The following is a 13,070-nucleotide window of genomic DNA, read 5'->3' on the forward strand; positions in this document are numbered from 1 at the left end:
TTTCAAATCATCTACCTAATTACGAAATCTGAGTACATTACAATTTTCCGCATGTTAATGATAAATGCGATTTCTTTTCAGTATTGTTATAATTTAATAAATTTTTTACCTGAATATTATTATATAAAAATTTCTCTTGCATTTCAACAAAAGATATCCCTATTATTACGGCAGTATTTTTTCCTTGCAGTTGTTTTGGGTTAATCCCTGCATCAATAATTGCTTCGTAAGAATGTTCTAATAACATTCTCGCCTCAGGTGAAAATGTATGTGCTTGCTCGAAAGATAATCCAAAAAAGTCCGCATCAAATTTTTCTACATTATTAATTGTTCCCATACGGCTTGGTAAGTCCGGATGCTCTAATAAAAAATCGACAGATTCACATATACCTTAATTATTTATTTATTTTTTATATAAAATTAAATTATATACAACACTTCTTTAACATATTAATGTTTAATTACACATGCATATATACTCAAAATTATTGTAGAAAAAGTAACATATTCTAGCAATCAGGCGTAAAATCATAATTATATATCAATTATTTACCTATTTTCCATCGGCCATGATCCATTCCAACAAGATCGATTTTATTAAATAAATTTTCTCGTAACTGTTGTATATTATTTGAATTTGGAAATCTGCCAGCAATTCCAGAAATAACAATCTCCTCGCCTGAATCAATACTTTTCCGCGAGCCAAATACTTCTTTATCATCCATAATTTTAATTATTTCTTTTGGATAATCTAGAAAAAAAACTATGCGTATATTATGTACTTATTTTTTCCATTCTGTTAACTATACCTATATGTGTGTGTGTATATGTATATATGGTTTTAAACTTCTCAATATCACTATGATATCATTTCAATAGCACAGGAAAAGTAACTCTGATTCACTTAACGAAAAGCTCCTTTATATAAACAATTCAAATGACTATTGCAATGCAATCTAGTAGAATTCCATAACTATTCATTATTGCCATATATATATTGCCTTTAGCTCTTGCTTTCATCACTTTATAATTCTAATTGTAAGTACTTCCTTTGCGTCATGGCAGGTCAATAAGTGAGGTCTCTCTTTTAATAATTTTCACGATTTGTTAATTTTTTACAATTTTTTTGCTTTTTGATAGTTCGGGATACCTTACTGTTTAAAAAATATATGTGACACAAATTTGTATTTATTTTTACTTGCTGTAAATAAACTAATATCAAAAATTTGCAATTTTTTTAAAAGAAATTTATTTTTTCTTATAGAAGAGTGCCAATTTCTATAAAACTTTGCATCTGGGAGATCGTTGATTACGAATCCGTCAGATTATCGAAAATGATGGATCTAATATAGCAAGTATAAAATTAAAAATTCAACTAATTTCAGTGAAATTCAATATTTATAGAAGTTTTTTCATATTAGATTCGCCATTTTAAATTTTAAAAATCTGACAACGGATTTGTAATCAGTACTCTGAAAAACCCCTAGGTACTAAGTTTTACATGATTTGGTTTAATTTCTAGCTTTACGTCCGTCATATTGGATCCGCCATTTTTAATTTTAAAAATCTGACATTAGATTCGTATCAACGACATTTATTGAAATTGGTAAAGAAGTATTCGTGGTTTAAAGAGCTGAGAGAGAGAGAGAGAGAGAGAGAGAGAGAGAGAGAGAGAGAGAGAGAGAGAGAGAGAGAGAGAGAGAGAGAGGGAGAGAGAGAGAGAGAGAGAGAAATAGGTGGAAAGGGAGAAGGAAAAAGAGTAAAAAGAAAGAAAATTATAATATTAAAATAAAAATACAAAATACGTCTTTTTTAAAATTATGTAAGGAGTTAAAATATTTATTAATAACTTTTTTTTTAATATGAAATTATGTAAAAGAAAATTGTTAGTACTACGTTACTTTATTATTAGATAGTATTTTTTAATTATTATCTAAAGTAGAACTTAAAAAATTTAAATATAAATGTAAATTAAAAAGCATCTTCTACTAAATTATATAGTAGTTTTGATAATACAGTTTTTATATTTTGCAAATATTAAAATTTATTAAGGACATCGATTCGTTTATACAATAAACGGTATGTAATATTCTGTTATGTCTTTATCTTTTTAGAAACACGATCTAAATGCAGGTCACAAAGTACAAAGTCATTATTTTATTCAGTCAATAATCCTTTCTAATAAATTTATACTCGTATTTTTGTGCTCTAATAAATTTATAGATATATGTAAAAAAAATCATGTAAAAACGGAAGAGCAAAGAATGACGGCGTTACTGTTGAATTCACTTGGCGTGAGTCACTACCGTGTCTCTTGATATTTTAACATAAATGATTTCATTAAAAAATTTCGCATGTCATTTCATTAGTGTTTGATCTTTTCTTATTAAAAAAATCTTATTTAACGTAATACGTGTAAATGTTATTGAAAAGTTTATAAATTTTTTGTGTGAAGAAAATTGCATTTCAAAGGTAAATTATTAATACGTTTTATATACCAAATTATCTATATATTGTTGCTTCGAGACGCTTTTTTTCACTCACATACCTACACTCACTCGCGAAAAGAAAGCTAGGCGAGATTTTAATATAACATCAACTTTATTTAAAAAATAGAAACAAATTTGTAACGCGTTCTCCACGGCAGGAGTTCGACACAGAACTGACCACCTATTTTTATTTACAAACAACAAACTTGTTGCTAAACATAAATCTCTCCCGCGGCAACTGGTCGATCAATATTATCTATCATTGCAAACTAATGTTTGAACTAGCAAATATGATTGTTTTAAACAAAATTATTGTTTTTTTAATAAAATATTTTTTGGAAAAATTTAATTTTTTTAACTTAAATAATAATATTTATTTACACAAAATAATTGTTTTTTTTAAACAAAATATTTTACAATATTAATACATTACTTCTTATCAACCGGTATATGTTAAACATATCAATGAATTCTAAATCGTTCAACGGTCTACATCGGATCTTAGTGGTGAATATAATTTTTCTATTAAATTTAATTTCTTAGCTTTATTTTTAAACTGCGCGCCAACAAGTTTTATCAGACTTGAAGTTACACAGTTACTAAACTAAATTTCGATGCTCCAGAGCACCTTATAATTTCCCCTTTTCACCTTCCTCAAAAAACTGTAAATTAATTTATTGCAAAAATAAAATAATAATAAAATAATAAAAATACATTAAGGAGTTATGCTTAGTCGCAAACACGTAATTTTCGGGAATTTTTATAAGAAAGTTTAATTTATTTATTCTTACAACAATATGTTGATATAAAAGTACATATATTAAACAACATTCAGGAATTTTTTGTTATAAAATATTGTACAATAAAGAAGTTACAGCCACGTTAAAGAAACCAGAGGTAACCATGTGTGGTAACCATGATTTTTTATTTATCTAAAATCAAAATGTCCAAAAAATTCTATTAGTACATGAATATATCTTGGGCCTGAACAAAGGATTTTTCAAAAAAATAATTTTAAACAAAATGGCGGCCGTTGTAAGAAAAAATAAATTATTCTTTTTTATAAAAATCTCCAAAAATCACGTATTTGCGACTAGGCATAATTTACATACATTATTATAATATAGAAATAATATTATTATAATCGTGATGTGAATATTCTAATTATAATGTATATTGTTAAAGTTATAAGTATATTTTTTTTATAAAATTGATTTAAGTTTTGAATAAGTAGCATTATTAATCTGAAGTAATAAGCAAAATATAAAGTAAAACATTATTTGGGAAAAATAGAGCTCACGAACTTCGCAAGATGTTGCATGCGTTAATAGATCTAATTAATAAAATAGACTATGCCAATTATCAGATTTACAGGCGTTTCGACCAGGAATGTCGTCTTTTTCAATTTATCAAAATTATAAGGACAATTCGTTCTAGTATTTGTTTGTTGCAATTCATTACTGAAGGTTTTTTAGCATCAATAAATTTTACATTATTGTTAGTTGTATAAAAGTTAGATGTGGTGTTGGTGTTGTTGTGTCCCGTGGGTTTCGAGACACAGTATTGGGGATCGCTGCCGTAACTCCTCGGGTCAGGTTTCATAGAGATAACGCCGATTGTGGTTTTAAAACGATATATATTCTTTTAACTGAGTTACACTAACTTGTTAATCAATAAACCCGTACAAAAGGTGTAGTGTCGAGCGACATACGTCCGTCGCTGTATGGTGCGCAAGTAAGCCCGTTTGTTATCTTTACAGCGGTGTTTATATACATAGACCGATTTTTGGCGTACCGGGGAGGGTACTTTCGCGGTCACTGGCCTTCGATCAGTGCACTTGCTTAGCCAACAATTTGCTGAAAGTTACTTGGAGGATTTATTAAAAAACCAATCAAATGAATGAAATTTTTTAGAAATTGACAGATTATAATCGCTGATGACTTTTTTTTAAGAAACAAGAAACAGAGAATAATAATTCTGAAGAGTTGCAAGAGTTTTTAAAATTAAAAAATATTAATGTTGAAATGTTAAACGATTATCAAAACATTAAAAAACTTTTCATAAATATAATACAGCTCTTCCAAGCAGTGCATTTGTTAAACGAATGTTCAGTATCGGTGGGTTAGCATTGACATCACAAAAAGGACATTTACACGATAATGCAATTGAACAACAAGTTCTTTTGAAAGTTGATAAAGAATTTTGATAAAATTTAGCAAAATTTTTATTTGTCGTAAAATAAACCCTGTAATATTTAATAAACTTATATTAAAAATAAAAAAACAACGGAAATTGTAACGACGCGCGTTACTCTTCAATAACGATAACGGTAACGAGTTACTTTTGAAAATTATTAACGAGTAACGGTAACGCATTATTTTTTTAGAAAAAAGAACGGTAACGGTAACAAGTTACTTTTAAAAAGTAATTTTCCTAACCCTGATATATGTATATGCATGTATGTGCGCTGACATGCGCGATAGTTATTTCCGGTAACTTTAGAGAAAAAAGTACTAGAAAGTCTGTTTCTCTCTCGCACCTCTTCTGAACACTGTTTTCTATACACAAACTGGCAATTGCCAATCCATATCTGTAAGGTCTATGATCGCACGAAAAAGGCCGCGATGGCTGTTCTCAGGCTTCTCTCTGGTTTACACAACAATTCCCAACTTTTTCCGGGTTGAATTTTTGTTTAATGTGTTCGTATAATTTTTCTGAATAAGAATCTGCAATAAAAGTGCCTTTTACATTTTTTTCTCGGAAAAGTCTAATTTTCCTATACTATTACTCTTTTATTATATGTAATTAGAATTGGCAATTTTATTTTTCTTTATTAGCAAAAAAAGAAACTTAATTTATTGTTCTGCAAGCCCGACATCTACACAATTGAATCCGCAATTCCATAGGCCATCGCAGTTACAGTTACGATAAAGCAGCTCTGTTATACGTCCTGTCAGTTTGCTCGGATAGTAAGAACATCGACTGGCGATATAAATATAAATGTTTATACCCGCTGTTGAATACATTAAAATTGATGTTTATTTTATGACTTCAATTTACATTTTGGTACTTGGAAGCTTTTAAATGCAATTTGATTTGAATGTCTCTTCATGTATAAGATTACATTCGATTATGAATACAAATGGGTTTGTAACGCGAGAGAAGAATATGGAGAATTCCATTTGATTCTCGCGACATTGATTCTGATTCTAATTGTAAGTAATCCAAAATATTTATTTTAATTATTTTTGAGATTACAAATTATTTGGCAAAAGTTCTCGAATTGTCAAAAGTTTGATTGTCAACTGTAGACAACAGCAGACAACAATGTAAAGTAAGTCATGCAGCACAAACTTGATAACCAACAACCAATCAGTATTGTAGAAAATTGGTAACAAAATCAATAACAAGCCTTTTTTAAAAGTGTATGTATTAAGTTAATGGTTTATAAAATTTAGTTACTTTAAAAGTTACGTGAACAAAAATCTAACTCAATTAAAAGTTACGTTAAAATTAAATTAACTCAAATTAAAACTTTAATTAATTGTGAAAACTATTATTAATTAAATTCGAAATTTATAATTTATTAAAGTTAAATTATCAGAACAATTATAATATAAATCATTAAATACGTTTAATACACACACACACACACACACACACACACACATTTTTTACTTGTTAAATAAGTTAAATTTATATTAAATAACAAAAAATTTTATTTTTATGTCAAAATGTTTTTTTCTTTATAATTTTTTTGCATAGATAAAATTTTAATTTTGGAAAAAAGTTAATAAGTTTAAATTTATATATTTTAAAAATAACTAGGTAAAAATTAAGTTATTTGTAACTAATTAAGTATGATTCGCAACTAGACATATAAAATGTCGTGAAAATAATGTTGCGAGGAATATTAAATGTTACTGTGTCATTATCTTATTGACAGCAAACGCGCGATAGTTCAAATAAATTTTTTTTAAATTTCTATTTGGTATTAAAAAAATAAGTCACATTAAAAAAACAAAAATTAATCAAAAGGATAACTTTTGCATTGCTTCTTTTACAAAAAGTTAAGTATGACGAATTTCGTATAAAATTACATTTACATTTATATTTATTCTTATGTAAAAGAAATTTTACCGAGCAGTTTAACGTAACACAATAAATTTCTCATCATCTAAGAAGAAGTAGATCAAAGCGCGCGATAATAATCAGCGGCAATTGCGATTGTTTTTTAATGACAACAAAAAAACGCCGTCGTACATCACAACTGGAATGTCTGAATAATTAATAATTAATGTCGGCTACTGATATCATCATTTATTCGCAATGTCTAATGTCTTATTTGCTTTTTTTCCTCTATACATTATTGAAATAAAATAATTAACATTCTGCTGCTCGGGACTCGGGACGCCGTTTTACCGACGCGCCCGCCGCTCGTTCGCCACACGGCCGACAGATGGCGGCGGCGTTGCGGATTGGCGCGCCGCGCCGCGCGTCAACAATCGATGATGGTTCCGTGCCGCGCGAGTCGCGAGCGGCCGCGAGACGGGCGTCCCGTAATATCGCCGTTTTAACCGGTGCGTAAACGCGTCCACGGTTTTCTGACGATTCTCTCGCGCGGTGCGTCGTCGTTCGCGTTCCCGACCCCGTCGGGCCACGCTCGTGCGTGTCGCGCGCGTCGTCGGCAAGAACGCGTCGTCGGGGCCACCTGGAGTCGCGAAAAAATTCCGCCCGCACGCGGCGCGTTCCTGTCACTTTTCGCCGTTCCTCCTCCCCCTCGCCCCTCCGACCCTCCCGGCCACTGCTTCGCCCGCGGTATTTATTCGTCGCGCGGCGCTGCGTTGCGTGTGTGTGCGTGCGTGCGTCTGTGTGTATGCGCGGCCGGCTATATGTGACCGCCGCCGCGTCGCCGCGATTTCCCCGTGTGATCGTCGTGGATCCTCGCCGCGTCCCCGGGGACGGGATCCTCGTCCGCCTCGACATTCATCATCGCCACCGCGGTTCGGGAAAGCGCCGTCGGAGTTGTTCGCCGAAAGGCGCCGGAGCTCCTCCGTCGGAAGAGGAGCAAGAGGAGGAGGAGAAGGAGGAGGGGAGGAGCAGGAGGAGGAGGAGGAGGAGGAGGAAGAGGAAGTTCTACACCACCACAACCACCACCGAGAGGACTCGAGAGGGCGACCAACAGCGGATACGGTTAACCGGGGATGGCGGACCACGGCAAAATGTGAGCGAGCCTTTTCTCTTTAATTCTTTCTCTAATTGCGTTCCTCGCGCAGAGGCGAGCCTTCTGCGAAAAAAAAAAAAAAAAAAAAAAAAAACTAAGTATGCCAGTGCGATTTAAATTGATTCGGGATCCGTTCCCGATATATATTTATATGCATATATATAGACGGTTAAATTCGAGTTTCCCTTCGATCGACGCTGATCGGTATCAGCAGCAGCGTCGATCAATATTTAACAATTACGTAGTTCATCTATCAACACATATATACGCACAAACCTGCGGATATGGCGGTTTAACGTTTCAGAAGGCTGCCACCTGATTTCCCTTCTTCGCGTCGCTCTCTTCATTACGTTCTACAAGATGAAGGTTTAATAATTTGCTTATTAACTGCCTTTTGAGGGGAAACGTGCCTTTGCATTACTGATGCGCTCAAGTTTCTTCGTAATGAAAAAAAAAAAAAGAGTTCGCGATTACAAAACGTTTAGAGGTGATTTAAATCGTCGGCGGCTACAAACGTTGATTAATGGAGAGAAATATAGGAATACCTTGAGGGTTAACTGGTCCCTCGTCTTCATTTAAGCTCGAGCTGTAGAAAGGGATGCGAGTTAAGTTTAAACCGACGTTGATGAAACCGATTCCAAAATGAGCTTTCGAGCGCGCCGGCGTCCTTCGGGATCTGCGTCATCATTCTTGACAACGAAGGAACACTACGGCGATATTACCGTATGGATATTGCACGCAGAAAAGTATTGCCAAGGAAAGCGATTACTCAGTCTACTCTTTTTCTTCTAATAAGTAACGGTTATCTTCAACAAGTATATTTTCTCGATAATAATCTTAAATATCACACATTTTATAGAAAAAAAAAAAAAAAAAACACTATTATATATTATTATTTATTCTTTTTCGAAGAATCCATTCAAATTGAATCGAAGAAAAGCCAAGACAATAAATAAATCGTATTTTTATTTTTTTTTTTAATATTCTTAATTGCAATATTAAATTATTAGGATTCAGAAATATGTTTTGAATAAATTTTATGATGAACTTAGGATATATACAGAAAAATATCAATTGTATTGTCAAGAAAAGCGATTACCTAATTCACTTTTTTCCTCCTAATAAATAACGGTTATCTTCAAAAAGTAGTTCTTTGATAACAATTAAAAAAAAAATTTTTTCCTTCTGATAAGTAACAGTTGTCCTCAACAAGGTACATTTTTTTGATAACAGTCTTACAATATATTTTTTCCTCTAATAAGTAACGGTTATCTCCAACGAGTATTTTTTGATAACACCATTTTAAAATACCACAAATTTTAAACAAAAATGTATTATTATATGCTTGAAAAAAGAATTTGTACTCTTTCAAAGAATATTTAAAAAATTGAATCGAAAAAAAAACCGAAACGTTAAATTGAATTTTCATTTTAATTTAATATTTTTAATAGAAATATTAAATTTCAACAGGATTCAGAATATATTTTAAATAAAGATGCTTACGACTAGATTTGCGTATATATAAATTATGAATTATTCGATATAAGTGGAATTTTACTATACTTTTTAGTAAAATTTACTAAAAGTATAGTGAAATTTATTAGGCTTTTAGTACAATTTACTAAAAGTATAGTAAATTGTACTAAAAAGTATAATAAAATTCCTCGAGGTCATACATTATCCCACAATTACCAGATTTCGAGGGTAAATTTAAGAGAAAATTCTCTCCGCGTATAAATATTACTTATTTTAAAACAAATGATAAATGTATTTTGATATTTATTATTAAAGAGATGTATTCTTCGCAAAGATAATCGTTAAAACAAGAAAACTAGTAGAAAATAAGTAACTTTTCTTAGCATGAACATATTTTTATGTACGTATTTGCATCGAATATTTCCACCGAATGATCTAATTTCTCTATCATTTTCATTAAATTTCTTTTTTTTTATGTAATTTATTTATGATCGGAAAGGTGATGTCCACATTTCGCGTCGTATCGGCTTTTAATATATAAATGTCTTCAGCATCGATGCGATTGAAAATACAGGATTGACGCTTTCTTTACGCCGTATTGAAAGTTGTCACTTTCTTCATTAAATTGTCCTTATAGTAACAAACTGACTATATGTAGTCCTGCCGCAGATATGCAATTGTAGACAAGTGAAATTCTATAATACATAATACTAACGAAGTATCTCCGATATTCCGTTGTATCCGAAGTGATGACGCACGAATTCGAGAAAAATATTCGATCTCGAAATCGAAACGACTTATTCTGATATTTCCATTGTACTTCTACGGATATTAATAACAATATAGCGTATGAAATGTTCAGTTAAGAGCATCGAGACATGTACGATTTTTTTATTTTCTTTCGGAATTGTGCATTAGTCAATATTTTAATTATGTTAAGTACTGATATAATATGTATTCTTAAATATACATGAGTGCATAAATAGTACTTTATTTGTAAAACTAATTTTATTTGATAAGCTTTTGTTAAAATGTTCAATTGGGAAATAATGAATATTATAAAGGTCAATGAGATATTTTGTGCATAAATGTCAAATATCTTAATAAAATTAGGTATCAATAAACATAGAAGTGATATGAGATATATTTGCAAAAATTTGTGAGTGTAATTTTTCAATCGAATGGATCTCGCGGGGATTTAGTTATTTAGATTATTTCAATTTCATCGCGCTTATCGGAAGCGCAAAATTAAAAAGAGATCTAATAAATAAACTCCAGTTAATCTCGATCGATGCTTTTGAAATAGCTTCGTTGTAAAACGTTAAAAAATTGCATATAATATAGAATAACCGATCGCGTGACCCGAAATCGTCGTAATGCATTGCGCTCGTGTAAATTCCGGCAGGTAACGCGATCGCGAATTGAAATGCTCTTCGGATTTGCACAGGCGCCTCTTGTTGAAAGCTGCTTGGAAACGTCCTCTGCAAGGATCGCGGTCTTTCTACGCCCACATAATGAGCGCGAAATTATGGGTGCTGGCTCGCAGTCGCGTGCAGGGTCGAGATGCAAACGGTCTGGGCCCGAAGCAACAGTGTACGAAATAGAAATGAGTCTCTCTCTCTCTCTCTCTCTCTCTCTCTCTCTCTCTCTCAAAAGCCACAATGTAATCAACTCCGTTTTTATCAACTTCTTACTTACCTTTTAAAATGTTTTAATTAGATCCTATTAATTAGTTACCATCTCATGATCAACAATTTCATCAATTTTTTTCTACATTTTATTCTATGTAAATGTTGATTGGTTTGGTCTTTGAGGAGCTCGAAATGAAGGAAAATTTAAACTGCAGCATACTATATTATCAAACGTAACTGCGTAGATGCTATTAACGTTTGATGCCATGACGATAACACGAATTTTCGTAAGCGGAGTTTCTCAATAGTACGACGGTAATTATAAATTTGCCGATCCGTAAGCACGTATATTCAAGATCCTGCAGGTTACGTATATTTATCAATGCGTGACGCAATTTACATTTTTATTTATCTATTTATTTATTTATTGAAAGTCGACTTTTTTTCAGATATTAATTAAGTTGCCTTTTTTTTTTAAGCTTTGTACATAAGTTTTTCATTCTTTCGTATACACTTCTTGATATTAGTGTGGAACAGCAATAAAAGTTGTAACAAGTCTTTATGGTGGAAAAGCGTAATACACATATATAAGTGCGCAAAGACACACCCTGAACTCAATCTTAGCTACGGCTGTGGCGGGCTGTTACACGTTTCACTGTGTGGTTCGTATACTCGCGCATTTTGTCATATATAGCATATACAGCGCGATAATGTAACGTCTTAAATGACATTTTGTTGCGAATGCCATTTTCTGAGTATTCTCAACATACTTCTATTGTAACTCGCGACAGTGATACACGGTATTCACGTTCGTCGTGATGGACGGTTTCCCGTAACAAACGTAACTTCGAATAATTCGATTTTATAGTATTTCCTACTGAGTACTTTGGATACGTACCTATGTATATTATGTACGTATGTATAAATATTTTTTTAAGTGTCACTTAAATAGAAGTCAGAATGCGAGGTCAGCATAATTTGCATAATTCCATGTTTTCGATTTATTGATTGCGCGTTTTGATTACTGAGACTTGATTATTAAACTACTAGATTATTAAAGTGCATTAGCAAAGCGACGCGCTTTGTTCACGGTAATCGATAAGCGTTTCCGTTTTCTGTTTGTGGCGTGTGGACAGAACGATTATGTATCGATTGGGCAAATCAAGTTTCTACTTGTGTAAATTCAAAAGGAACCGAAGCAATCGTCGAGTCTTACAATTCATACATGTCGAATTGTATTACGTATCACGCTGTATAAGTATGGGCTTATGCAGCGGTCGATATTTGGGCTAGATTCCTCAGAAGATGTATACGATATCGAGACATGTGTTATATACCGGGTGTCCCGCGATGAAATATTGAGAACCGAGAGATGTTTTATATTTGATTCCTGTGTAGAGGTCGGACGAGCCCTAGAAATCTGTCGTTGCGAATATGCGATCGCATTTGACCGTATAATTAAGAACATAAATCCAATTCCATATAATCTTTCAAATATAAATCCAATTTGTCATTTATAATTTGTTTTTAATATTTCGTAACGTAATTATAATGCATACATATTAATATTACTAATTATATATTAATTATAGTAATTTATTAATTATTAATATGAATTAATATTTTAATAATACATTTTGTTTGATTATTTGGCTATGTTTTTCATCGCCGGGTTTTATTTATTTTGATACAGATCAATATTTGTAATCTTTTTCTTTAGATTTAATTTTTATCAACATTTATGGTGTTTTCCGGTGCTGGGTTAATCCGTCTTAGGTTCTTTTCCTTTGGTACTGGCCAATCACAGTTGTTCCTTTCTTCAGAAGAATGGCTGTGATTGGCCTTATGACATCATTAATCGCTCCCGGAGCGATTAACCTAGGCCGGTCGAAAACGCTATTATTTAATTTCACACATACGCGTTAAACTCCGTCTATTTACTAATTGCTAATAATTAATAAAATGAATAAGTGAATAATACAGTATAAAGCTATAAATAAAAAACTTTTTAGTCTCTTTAGCATCACCTTTTTGATAAGAATTTTTATTAAAAATATTTCTGTTAAGTGCTATATTTATTTATACAGACGTCGCCTTATCTTAGAAACGTCTGCTTACAAGATGAGATTGTTTGTCTTGTAAAACTGTGCACACGTGCTCTATCACGAAGAGAAAAGGTGCCAAGATTGTCGGTAAATTTTACTCTTTTGTTCACACTACTTATCTCGCAGAGCTAACGTATATTAATTA

General features: G+C 32.1%; 1 protein-coding gene across 1 annotated transcript; it reads right to left on the bottom strand.

Moving 5' to 3' along the window:
* Position 1: 1 nt before the first annotated feature.
* Positions 2-1,127, bottom strand: LOC118644461 (fatty acid synthase-like). The gene is made up of 3 exons (XM_036283057.1): positions 810-1,127; positions 554-751; positions 2-360 (listed from the first exon to the last, which is right to left on the bottom strand). The coding sequence occupies exons 2-3, from the start codon at positions 723-725 to the stop codon at positions 38-40; spliced, it is 495 nt and encodes a 164-aa protein (XP_036138950.1). The 5' UTR covers positions 726-751; positions 810-1,127; the 3' UTR covers positions 2-37.
* Positions 1,128-13,070: the final 11,943 nt, after the last annotated feature.

The sequence above is a fragment of the Monomorium pharaonis genome, chromosome 2 (genome assembly GCF_013373865.1).
Source record: "Monomorium pharaonis isolate MP-MQ-018 chromosome 2, ASM1337386v2, whole genome shotgun sequence".
NCBI lineage: Eukaryota > Metazoa > Arthropoda > Insecta > Hymenoptera > Formicidae > Monomorium > Monomorium pharaonis.

Bases quoted from the DNA above. Each gene is read 5' to 3' on its own strand.
- LOC118644461 (XM_036283057.1), bottom strand. From the start codon at position 725: ATGGATGATAAAGAAGTATTTGGCTCGCGGAAAAGTATTGATTCAGGC. The intron at 361-553 runs GTAAATAATTGA...ATTTTTTATTAG, and splicing joins TCATGGCCGATGGAAAATAG to AGCATCCGGACTTACCAAGC.